The 13,146-nt window shown below is 45.8% G+C and overlaps 1 protein-coding gene across 2 annotated transcripts in view; it reads right to left on the bottom strand.

Moving 5' to 3' along the window:
- Positions 1–13,146, bottom strand: part of RGS14 (regulator of G protein signaling 14) — a 164,928-nt gene that overhangs the window by 58,948 nt on the left and 92,834 nt on the right. For both annotated transcript variants that reach the window (XM_040405553.1, XM_040405545.1), the window contains 2 exons: positions 8,175–8,378; positions 2,123–2,199 (listed from right to left, as the gene is read on the bottom strand). In XM_040405553.1, coding sequence (XP_040261487.1) covers positions 2,123–2,199; positions 8,175–8,378 — 281 coding nt within the window. The remainder of the gene's footprint in view (positions 1–2,122; positions 2,200–8,174; positions 8,379–13,146) is intronic.

Here is a 13,146-nt window from a genome sequence, read left to right on the forward strand (position 1 = left end):
TAGCAGGCTACATAGAGCAGAGCCCAGGGATCTAAGTGCACTTACTATTATTCCTGGGCGCCGCTCCGTTCGCCCGCTGTGGCCTCTGGTATTTTCAACATTCAGAGCAAGGTGGAGGAGACGCCAGTGTCTCCCCTTCTTATCCCTGATAGCAGCTGCTGTCCAATCATAGCGCAGAGCTCAGAGCCAGGGAGAAAAAAAAAACTCCCTGGCTCTGAGCTGCAATTGGACAGCGCTGCTATCAGGGAGAAGGAGAGACACTGGCGTCTCCTCCACCTTGCTCTGAATGTTGAAAATACCGGGGGCCACAGCGGGCGAACGGAGAGGCGCCCAGGAATAATAGTAAGTGCACTTAGATCCCTGGGTGCCGCTTTATGTAGCCTGCTACTTAGTTCATATTTTTTTGAACCATGAAAGGTTCTCTTTAACTCATTTATACAAGTGTCGGCAGCGGTATCACAGACCCGGCACCCGGCCTCAATAACAGGGCATGTGATCCGAGGCAATTAACCCCTCAGATGTGGCACCTGAGGGGTTAATGCCCTGTTATTGAGGCCGGGCCTGTGATACCGCTGCCTATACTTGTATTAATATGTTTTACATTCATTGGTGGCGCAGTGGCCACAGCTCCTCCCCTCCTCCTCCCTGCTATCTCCCCATTGGTGGCAGTGGCGGCCGCATCACAGTGGGGAGGGAGGGACTCTCTCCTTCTCCACTGTGCTAGTGAAGAGAACGTGGCGTGTGCCATGTTCTTTAACTGATACTAAGCTGCGTAGCAGCACGGCGGTCCAGTCGCAAATGGCGACAAGACTAAAGAGTCTTCTCACCATCTGCAAATTTTAAGGTACATTGGCAACCGTTTTAGTCTCCATCTGGAGCCTTGGTATACCTGCGGTATCTCAGCAGAGCCACACACAAATGCTGCACAATAAAAATGCACTATATAGAAATTATATTATAGGTATATCACACCCCTGCCTCAATCAGATTTTTTGGGGGGCAGCTGGTATATCACTCCAGTTGCAATTAGTTGTTCCAATAGCGTTTGTCCCTCTATCTAGTTGCGGTATCGCAGCAGAACCACACACAACTTCTGCACAATACAAATGCACTATAATATACTTTCTATGTTAGAAAGTATAAGTATATTACACCACTCAGTATGTCACACCTATCGATAGCACACCTATACCAGTCCTTAAAAGGACCTGTGGCCCAATTAGCTAGCGTTTGGTGTCCCTAACAGTTTGTCCCTGCTCCACACAGCAACCTCTCCCTACACTGGCAAAAAACAGAATGCAAAATGGCAGCCAGATTGGGTTTATTTATAGGGTAGGGGCTGTGTCCATGTGCTGAAATGTCTCAATTGGCTGTCCTGTACCACCTGATGGATGTGTCATAGGTCAAAGTTCTGCACAATGCAAAGAATATGGGGTCGGCGGACATCGCCATATGTTCGCCAATTCGGCGAACGAGCAAAGTCGCCCGACGAAACGACCGCCGGGCGAACAGCAAGGCCATCTCTATTGATGACTAAATATTTAATGTTGGTGTCAAAAGATGAATATAAAGGTTATGGTACATTATAGTCTACAGTGTTTCATTTCTTCATATTATTCAAATTATACCATACATGCTTCTGATCAGTCTTCGTCAAGAGATCAGATACAAAAAACTACCTAGGGCTAAAGGACATTAACATCTTGTGTACTCCGATATTCTACATTAACACTCTTCTTCAGGTAGTAGATTACACTAAATTTGCATGCAATAATCTGTAGAAATGTGAACAATTACCTCTGACCATTGGAAGTCTTTTCTATTGGGCAGAAGATAGAAATTACCTGTTAAAAACATATTATTATCACCACTATTCCTTACTGTGTAAATGTCGAATCTTGTTTTGCGATAATAAAAATGATATTTTCTGTACATTTATTATTATATTTGCCTGATCAGGAATGATGTTGTGTGTAAAATAAACCGCTGCGTCTATTGGGAAAATAGGAATATTTTTGCCACAGCTTTCAGAGTATCATAAAGATTACTGTTGCTTTTGTGAAGACGATTTGTAAATTATTTTATTATCCAAAGCAGTGCAAGAAATGGAAACCCAACTCACTTGAAACTGATTCTGTTCTCCAGCTTGATTTCCTGGTCACTAAGAATGATGCACTCCTGATCAAGGGCCAGCGCCTTCTGCAAGTACAGTCGACATATTACTCAGTAAACAACATAATATATGTATCAGAAAATACCACCCCTTTATCTACACACTTTTCTGGGACAAATTTTCTGTTCCATTATATCCTATGTGGAGAATTCATCATGGCCTCTGCAGCAATTTTGCAATGTATAAATTTGCACTAAAAGCAAAAGTGGATGGGTCCTCTTCCACCAACAGATTTATCATAACTGACTCCAAAACAATGGCCTAAATTATAGCTGAAGTCAACCCCAGCCCATAGCTTGAGATCATTTTGATTTGTGGTGCATGGATAAGCCAAAAAGGCACCAAGTATATTAAAGAGCTTGCTCGAGTTAAATTAAAAAAGGGTCACTATTAGAATAGTAAAAAAAATATGTACGCAGTTTCAAGCCCCTCTGTTCCAGCGCTGGTTGTCCTATTCTCCCCACCACTGTGGCCATGACGTAATGTTTTGGCTGCAGAAAAGACATGTCTGTATATGACACAAGCTAGTGATTGACTGCAGCATTAATATATGGGTACATAACCGCTGCCGTCAGGAAAACAAAGTGGGGGGACAGAGCAGCCACGCTTGAATGGAAGGGGTTTGGTAAAGTGAGTATTTTTAGTTGAAACCCAATTCACATACTGTATGTCCAGACTGAGGCTTACTCAGGGATTGACAGTGTTCCCTCCATAAGTGTGCACACAGAGATACTGTAACTGTTAGTCACTGAGTAGAACCGCCCACACAACTCTTAAAGGGAACCTGTCATCAACTTTAAGCTGACCGTACTGAGGGCAGTATACTGTAGTGACAGAAATGCTGATGATTGACAGTCTTCTACCTAGTTTTCTCCCCTTCTCTCCATCAGCAGATGGGTGAGAGTGCAGGAGATTATGAATAACCTGGACTCTTCTCTGGTAGATTTGACTCTTCTCAAGGCCTGGGCTGCAATGATTATAAAGCTGGTTCTCGGCAACCACTTACTATTAGCTCGAGCATGAGTGAGACACCGCTGAAATCAGCATTTCTGTCATACTTTATGCTGTTCTCAGTGAGGTCAGCATAAAGTTAATGACAGGTTCCCTTTAAAGAGTATCTGTCAACATGATCAACCCTATTAAACCAGGCATATAGCCTAGTAGGATTGACCATGCTGACAAAAACGATACCCAGATAATGTATTTCTGGTTTCCCATTCCCAAGTTTTTATTGATATGTAAATGAGCTTACTAGAGCACCCATCCCTCAGAGCACCCAGTTTGACAGCTTTGTTCCCTTCCCCTGGATTGACAGGTATAGACATCTCATTTAATCCTGTCTTCTTGAGCCTGCGCCGTGCCTCCCAGTCACGGCACTCGCACACTGGATCTGCTGCAGCTGTCCAAGCAGTGCAGATTCTAGCTGTGCAAAGGCCGAGTCCTGTCTTCTCACACATGCACTATGTCTCCCCGTTCTCTGCGCTTGCTCAGTTGGAATCTGCGCTGCTTGGAGAGCAGCTGTTGATTCAATATGCAACCCCTGAGACCAGGAGGGACGGTGCAGACGCAAGAAAACAGAGCTAGATGAGATGTCTAGCCTTGTCAAGGGGGGGAGGGACTAAAGCTGTAGGGATGTTACTAACTGGTTCCCTGAGGGCTCTGGCTGACCTCATGGTGCTCCAGTAAGGTCAATTATATATCAATAAAAATGTGATTTGCTCAGGAATGGGAAACCAAAAATACATAATCAGTGTATTGTTTTGTTAGCGTGATCAACCCTACCAGACTAAATGCCTTGTTTAGTAGGGTTGATCATGCTGACAGATGATTTTTAAGCACAAAGAAGGAATTAAATGAATGAATTACAACAATGTGATAGGTACCCTTTAAGTCCTCCAAAATTGTGCCATTTTCACAATCTACATTCAAAATCTAATTTAGATTCAAAGTAACTTTGAAGTTAGAAAAGCTCCTTTACAAATGTGTTTTATGTTATTTTATAAAGGATTGTAAACTTTTGACCATCTGTGGAGCATTATGTAGGCAAGTAAGAAAAGATATGTGGGAAAAGTGTAAAGGACCCTTACACGGGCCGATTCTCAGCCAGATGATTGCGAACAAGTGTTCATAGGAAAGCTCATCAGCAATTATCTGGCAGTGTAAGGGTGCCGTCGATTCCCTGATGAATGAGCAAAATTCTCGTTCATTGCATAATCACATCATTCATGCGGTTACAAAAATTGTCGTTTGCTGGTAGCAGATGGTGCAGTGTAAACAGGCTCTGCTGCTGGCAAGCAATGAGTCAATATAGCATGATGAATGATGGCATTAGCGATGGCTCCTCCCTAATGTAATAGCAGCGGTCTCCTCCTTGTCAGGAAGGAAAACTTTGACAGACAGTGTACAATGTATGATATTAGTAAGCTCTATGAAGTCCAGCGCCAGGCCTACTGTGAAGAGGACATTGATACAGAATACTTTCCAATGTACTGTCACTCAATGCCAGGCAGCCAACAAACCTACTGATCTACAAATGATATGTACATATATTACATTGTAATCTCTGTTATGTGCAGTGTGTTTTACGAGTGATACTAATTATGTGATATTTGGCTCTAGAAAGTTTCATTAATGACATGTACGATAATTTCTCTTTCTCACACCATACAAAGATCAAACTCGCCATCTAGTGGTCAATTTATCTATTGCAGAATGACTCTACAGCCACAATGCCTAAAACATACTAGACACTACAGGTGGATATTTATCTGGCTAAATTTATTAGAATTTTATAGATTTAAAACACAACATATATTAATATTCTATGTTCTATATGAAGACTTTTTTATACTGAGAATGTATTTTTTATTTTAAAATAACAGTTACAAATATCAAGTCCTTAGGTCGTCCTCTTTATTCTTAATTATAAAAATGCTGGGTAACAACCAATATGCAATTTCTTGAGTAGTAAAACTGACTAGCTATGCACTTAGATATCCCACACATTCCTTGTCCATACTGTAGCATTACTAAGGAGATTTGTGTTTCAGAACCCTAAAGAAAGATAACTTTGAAATCTGTGATATTTTACAATGTAACTGAAGATTGTAATTCATTTTGTCACCCACAACCTCCCTATCAAACTGTGTGCACACATAGCTATGGTCCACCTGATGAATGTACCGTTCTTCATTTGTTGATCCGAGGCTCCGTTCCCGAGTTACCATATTGTCACGAGGGTGTCAAGAGCCACGTCTGACTCCGTTATACCCGGGGTCAGGAAGTCGCAGCGGGTGGCTGCGCGCTCTATGTAGAAAGATTGTGCTGTTTCTTAATGGTAGCTTTCTGGGTTTGCCTTGCAATCCTTTTTGGCTCACTCAAGGATCCGTAGCTTCTTCTCCTCAGCTGTTTCTTGTCCAGCAATCCCAACCTCCTTATATTCCCATCTCCCACTTCTCTGGTTGCCAGATATAGAGCTGCCTGCCTGGACTTCTATACTGACCCACTGGAGCTGTGTAACTGTGATTCCTGGCTGTTGTTCCAGAACGTTACCCTCCGGATCCCTGTTGGGCATTGGTGGTCTGCTGTTGTCGCCCACCTGGGATTATATGTTTGTCTGTATTGTCTGTCCTCTCCTTGGTGTTTTCCTCTTAGTGTCAGTGGTGCGGACTAGTGATCCCACCGCCCCGTTCACTACACAGGGCTCATCTTAGGGAAAGCCAGGGTTTAGGCACGTGATCGGCGTACGGGTGAGGAACCCGTCTAGGGACGTCAGGGCAGTCAGGTGCCAGCCGCAAGGTGAGTCAGTGGTCACCACCTTTCCCTCTCCCTTGGGCAGGGCTTTCCCATTTCCCTCCCTTTGCGTGACGCCGGTCATTACACATATTTTTTTATATGCAAATAAGGCCTATAGTGTAATAAAGGTGTCACCATTGCTCTTGTTGCACCCAGGCTCCACTAATTTCTGTGACCAGCCCCTCCCTTGCTGCTTTGCCACCGTCAATTAAAGCAGCCTCAATATCGGCCATGTGAACGCAGCCTTGGAGTGGGAAAAGAATCCTCCAGGTGCACGGACTAACAGGGTTCGCTCCTAGGTAAAAAGCTGTAAAAGTGGAAGGCATCCAGCACTTAGGAATAAGATCCAGTATCTTTATTTAGGACACATAGAAAATGTAAGATTTAAATCCACGGCAAATTTATGTGTCCTGAATAAAGTTATTGGATTTAATTCACAAAAACACAGGACTGTTTTGCTGGTCAATTTCCAGACCTTCCCGCTTCAGCAAAAAACAGTATACATGGTTTGGTACAAGATGCAAAAAATAAAAATAAAATAGACAATCACATGTTCATTGTTGCAACAATCCAGGAGAGGCTTATGAGAAAACCAAGGAAATTGGTGCGAAAAAAAGTTATCCCAGCAGGTGGACATAAGTAGAAAAACATGTAAACATGTACTTAAATCAGTCCTACTAGGCCTGCACCCCCTTATGTCACAGTTGGGAGTGGAGCTACAGTGACGGGGCAGCAGGGAGCTAATAACAAGGCCAACCTGCGAAGCTTGGCCCTCAAAGGTTGATTCAGGAGGATAGATCATAATGACTTGAATAACGGTACAGTGATCCCTCAAGATACAATATTTTCAACATACAATGGTCTTTTCTGACCCATCGCAAGTTGAAAGTATACTCAACATACAATGTCAGATCCAACCAATCAAGGCCACTTCTCTGGTAAGATAGCTGGATTAGCTGCTAGTTTGCTGCTAGTCCGGACTGTTACATGTATGGCCTTGTTTTATCTGTATTAGGCTACTTTCACATTAGCGTTTTTTGCGGATCAGTCATGGATCTGCAAAAACGCTTCCATTACAATAATACAACTGCATGCATCTGTCATGAACAGATCCGTTTGTAATATCTGTAGCATAGCCAATCCGTCTTAAACACCATTAAAAGTCAATGGGGGACGGATCCGTTTTCTATTGTGCCATATTGTGTCAGAGAAAACGGATCCGTCCCCATTGACTTACATTGTGTGCCAGGACGAATTCATTTGGCTCAGTTTCATCAGACGGACACCGCTGCAGGCAACGTTTTGGTGTCCGCCTCCAGAGCGGAATGGAGATGGAACGAAGGCAAACTGATGCATTCTGAGCGGATCCTTTTCCATTCAAAATACATTGGGGCAAAACTGATCTGTTTTGGACCGCTTGTGAGAGCCCTGAACGGATCTCACAAACGGAAAGCCAAAACGCTAGTGTGAAAGTAGCCTTAGTTATCTGCTTATTTTTCTTAAATCTTGATTTCTCTTATCTTGCATGACAACAATTAATCAACTTACAATGGTTTCAACATACAATGGTCATCGTGGAACCAATTAATATTGTAACTTGAGGGACCACTGTATATTTACATGTGTCGTTTTTCTTCATTTTCTTTTTTTTTTTTACAAAAATCTCAAAAAAAGCCAGTCGGTCATTTATCAACAGCACTATAAAAAAACGTAAGCCATGCTGTGATTGGCCAGTTTGTTTTTTAGGCCATTTCATGAATGTCTCGGTTGTCCTTACGTATGTGGGCAACTTGAACAGCTTTTTTGTAAACAGATTTTTCTAGAGGGTGCAAAATAAGGTTCTCAAAGTCACATGCGAAAAGGAAGGACAACTGTTACCTGTCCGACAAATGTCTGGCCATGAATGTGCACATCATTACAGCTTCTGTCAGCTGAAAACATCATTTTCTAACAACTCCAGGAATATTGGTGACATTAGTTTCACCACTGTTGTCATCAAGCCATTTCACTGCTCATTATATTTAATGAGGGGGAAGAGTCAATTTAGATCAACCTATATATATTTATTTAGTAAAAGTGTTCCTTTATTGTTTACTCAAAGACGTACAGTCATTTGAAATGGTTGTTTTTTCTATAGACTTTCGATTCTGCTATATAATGAGCCCAACAGTAATTATGTCTTCTATGCACTTTACTATACAAATACCTGTTCATTTCCAGCTAGGTACACTTTAACATCTGAAGTATTATACCCTCGCTTCTCACACACTCCTGCCAGCATTTCTTGTATGGTTAGTCCAGGTTTGACAGCTGTGAGCGAGGCGGTGCCATCCGGGAGGTAAACACAGCAGTATTTGATAGGTTTGTTGTCTGCATCGCGTTCTGTGCTGCCCTGGCTGCCACTGTCATGCTGTAAAGAAAATAAATGAAATGCACAAGAAACATAAAACTCTGAACACATTTCATCCCTCGCTTAATGCTGATACTGATAAAGGGGTGGAATGACTTTACGGAGGAATGCCAGACTCCTTACTGTAATATGCCTGAAATAGGCAAATGTTTCAGACCAAGGAAGACAATGGGTAAAATAATGTAAACTAAAGAACACGTCCCATCATCAGTCCATTCCCAATCTAGAGCAACCACTCATTTTCCTAATCTGTATATGTGTGAGATAGGGAAAAAGTTTGAACACTGTTTGTGTAGAATAAATTAAATATCTGGACTGACATTCTGCTGTTTGGCCACAAGATGCCGCTGTTTCCTAAACACAGCTACAGACTGCATATTTCCATATTCATGAGAGGTGGAGTTACATACAGAACCTGGAGAGAAAGAGAAAGGTAGCAGCCATCTTAGAGGGAGCTAAGACTGAGGAACTGTGTCAGCAGAGGATCCAACGGCATCCAGGTGTGGGAGCATCCCTCAGTGACCATAACGGCAGCTAAGTGAAGCTGATCGTGTCCAAGACCCTGATCCTGACCAGAGGAATGAGGATTGCTTCCAGGAACGCTGATGAGAGCTGAGGAGCAAAGCTACATACACTGTGGGACCGCATGCTTGTTAGAGAGGCATTTGTTCTGTTCAGAGTCACCAGCAGATGCAGAGCAGACCTGGGTCTGTAAGATCGTGCACGCACCTCATTACAGTGTTGGCACCTAGAGACTGACACCAGGTCTGTAGTTAGTTAGGGTCTCTGTGTCAGGCCACAAGTCTTGCTACTGTTCATTGCAAGGACTTCATAACTTAAAGAGACATTTCACACTGGAGAGCTGATAAACTTCCCACAAACTCAAGCCAGCATAGGTGTGCGCACGGGGTGTGCCGGGTGTGCCTGGGCACACCCTAATAGGTTTGTCACCTCTGTGTTCACTGCCCCCCGCTGATTCCCCTGTCTGTTATGCTGGCTGCCGCCGCCTGCCGCACTATGGATTCGTTTTTAATACCTGGCTGTGGGCTGCCGGCAGGTGGCGGCTAGTATTCACATAGGGGGGCGGAGTCCTGGACCCAGCGGAGGCAGAGAGGGAGCTGTACGGTGTGTGCTGTGCGGCGCAGGCTGAGTTGACATCACGTCGCGCTGCATCTGTGTGCCTCGCGCGCCTGCTAGCTGGTGAGGTGAGGGCATATTAAAAAAAAAAAGTAGTATGTACCATTGTACCCCCCTGTCCCACAGTGCTACGCCTCCTCTGTTGTCCCCTGTGTTACCCTGATACCCCTCAGTTATATAATATATCTGAGGGGTATCAGGGTAAATTATACAGAGGGTAATATAACTAGGGGTATCAGGGTACATGAGGGGTAATATAACTGAGGAGGGCTAGGCTAGATAACTTATCTTACCCCTCACCCCTGTATTATGTCCCTGATAGATATGTAACATCCCAGAGTATGTCACTAAACTCTTTTTCCCTGCTACAACATGTTAGGTGTATATTTATTGTCATCTTGTGTAATCTAACATGGAATTCTTAATTATATGTATTTTCTAGGTCTGTTTTATGTATTTTGCTGTTCAGGTGGCAGCAATATGTTCAGCAGACCTTAGTCAGTTTAGTATATCTAGACTGGAATAGTTCATTCCAGTCTAGCCCCCCCCCCCTCTCTTTGAGGAGGTGTGGAATGTTCCCACATCCTACCTCATGGGGAAGAGAGGAAGTTCTACTTAGTGTACCAGCCCCCCCTGCTTGGGGTAGGCTGTGTTGGTAGGAGCTCCCAGTTACAGGGATCCCAACCTAGGATCCAGCCTCGGCTGAGGCCAAGGATCCTCATTCCCAGACTGAGCCTTCAGCCTCAGTGCTGGTGGACAAGCAAGCAGCACCTCCAGAACTACAGATCTCCAGGACGAAAGATACCCTGCGAGCAGAACTGTGAGTGTTTATCCAGAGACCAGGAGAAGCCAAATTCCTCCTCAGCTAGTCAGGCCCATATCAAGAAGAAGACAGATAGAGCAGAAGATAGATACCTGCCAGATTCACTAGGCATATGTTAAGAAGCAGAATAGATATATTGATTCCTGCCACATATTGCCGATACCTGCTGGGACCCAAGACTATTGCTGTACTTGTATGGATTCAAGCTGCATTAAGTAAAGACAAGTTGAACTTTATCTCAAGTCTGGATTTCCTTCATTCCATAATTACTCCTACTAACTGCACTCAATGTATAGCATGTGAGCCAGGATCCAGGAGTCCAGCCATACCAAGGTAGGAGACACCGTTGACATTATACAGAGACACTATCCCCACTCTGGCATTCCTCACCTGGTACGTGAGCTACAACATCTTAAAGGGCCCTGCAATAGTACCTGCGCAAACTAAAATTGGCGTCACGAACAAACCATAGACTTTTATACACTTATCCTGACCCACTGCATAACTGCCCACCGTACCACGGTCCTGCTCATTGCATAAGTGGCGTCACAAACCGGATAGAGCTGAATTGTGTGCCTACCCCTGTGGAACAGGATCGGATTGAATTGTGTGCTATCCCTGTCCAACAGAACCGGATCCAATTGTGTTAGAACGAATCCCATCGCATGTCTCACAGTGTTGCAAACGCTGCCGCTTGGGCAAAGACCCTGAAAAGTGACTTTATTACTGTATTGCAAGGCCAGAAAGCGCTAAACGTGCGCTACAGCATTCCAATAGAGTTAATTCGCCATATTCGTTAAAATGGCGCTTCTTCTTCATGCTCAGAAGTGGGAAAAGACAAGAACGCCCTCTCAGGAGCGTGAAATTGCCGAATACGCCCCCCAGAAGCGGGAAAAGACAAGAATGCCCTCTCAGGAGCGCGAAGATGTCGAATACGCCCCCCTGGAAGCGGGAAAACTAAAGACTGCCCCCAGTGAACTTTCTATTGTGAGCCGAGGGAATAAAGACTCCTCCCTCTGGGCACCACCCTCATACCTGGCAGTTCGGCTATTCGAAGAGGCAGCGATGGCGTATCCACGTCCAAAATAGAACGAGATGTCCATTGGCGGAGAGCCAGTCTACCCAGAATATCCGCTGGAGATCCAGGTCTCCCAACTACTGAAAAGACGCAGTCCCTCGATATTTGGTACCAGCGCGGAGGCAGTGGATTCCTCCCTGGACAAATAACCTGCGCCACCTACCTTGGCCAGTATCCCTGAGGATCCAGAGAGGGCCGCCGCTGATGTCCTGGCCCCTGATGCAGAGAGCCAGGATTTAATCAAGTTCCCGGAGGCTGTGGATCCCTCCGCTACGCCAAGTGCCACTGCGGAAGGTGACGTACCAGTGACGATGGATGTCGACGTCGTGCCTGTTCCCGCGGAGGACGCCGCTGACGCAGTAACCCCCGTTCTTGACAAGCCAGTGTTCCAGACGAAGATGGCACCCCCAGATGGCAACCAGGAGTCACCGGAACCGGCCGCCCGGCCGCAACCACAGGTAGGAGCTGCCGCGCTCCCTGAGGCCCCGGCCTGGTCCGCATCTGCCCCTGCACCACGTCTGCGACCCCAGCAACCGCCACCAGGCCTAGGCCTGCTCCGCTGCAGTCACCTACTGGTGCAGCGGAGGCGGCTGGCGTATCCCCTCCGCCGCCCAGCTCCACTTCTAGCAAGCTCAAGAGCCTGAACCCTGAGGTCCCTCACGAGATCACCGCTTTTGCCCAGACGGCCTGGAAGTACAAATCAGCCGTCGAGGAGTGGGTCAAGCAAGTGATAGATGACACCCAGCCAGGAGATCCCACCTTGACCAGGAGGACCGGAACCGTTCAGTGGTTCTCGGTGGAACGAGGAGTCGGATTCCTGCAAGATAACTACTCCGGTTACGAAGTATTTGTGGGCCATCGCTCGGTCAAGCGACACTACCTGCCCCAGGCCCGGCACAATTTATACGCGGGAGCTCAAGTCAAGTATACTCCCATGCGCTCCATACAAGTATACTCCCATGCGCTCCATTCGCGGCTGGGGTCACGTTGTTGGACAAGACGCTCACCCCTGCCGTCATCCCAGAGACCTGGCAGGAAGATCCAGGCTCTGCGGGCAAGGTGAGGTGTCTCCAAGAAACCCCTGATGGCCACATGCGCTTTAGGGAGCAGCCCCAACCTGAGCCTGCACCCCTTATACCAGATTTGGCCGCACCACCAACCCTGAGGGAAGGACAGATAAACAATTCCGTCCTCACGTTTAATCCCAAGGTGCATTCCTACGTCCTCCCATGGAAGCAGCCCCAGGCACCTGCTCCAACCCTTCCTGAGCCCCTTCGGCTGGAGATTCCGGGCTACAGCGTGTGAATGCCGCGTTTTCCAGGCTGTCAGCACAGCCAGTACCTGCAGAAACCAGCAGAGGGCAGTGGCGCACCACAACTGCTGCCACTATGAGTTATCACCAGAGGCAGGAGCGCCCTCTTATGCGGTTCAGTAGTTCCAGTAGTGATGAGGAGCTGGCTACTTTCCTCTAAAAAGTATCCACTACAGCAACCAATGAAATTTGGGAGCCACTCCGTGGACTGATTCCTGACGTGTGAGGACCTGTTGGCTTTATGTGTGCTAATGTTTTTATGTTTCAGGTTGCCTGGTTTGTCCTCACCCTGATGGTCATGCTCAGTTAGGACTCCCCCCAACAGCACTTAACCCCCTCCTGTCCAAGTTCAGTGTTTTATCCCCTTTCTCAGGTTACTTGATAGCAGGGCTTTTTTTCTGGCGGAACGCACCACAAC

The sequence above is a fragment of the Bufo bufo genome, chromosome 1 (assembly GCF_905171765.1).
Source record: "Bufo bufo chromosome 1, aBufBuf1.1, whole genome shotgun sequence".
In the NCBI taxonomy this organism is placed as follows: domain Eukaryota; kingdom Metazoa; phylum Chordata; class Amphibia; order Anura; family Bufonidae; genus Bufo; species Bufo bufo.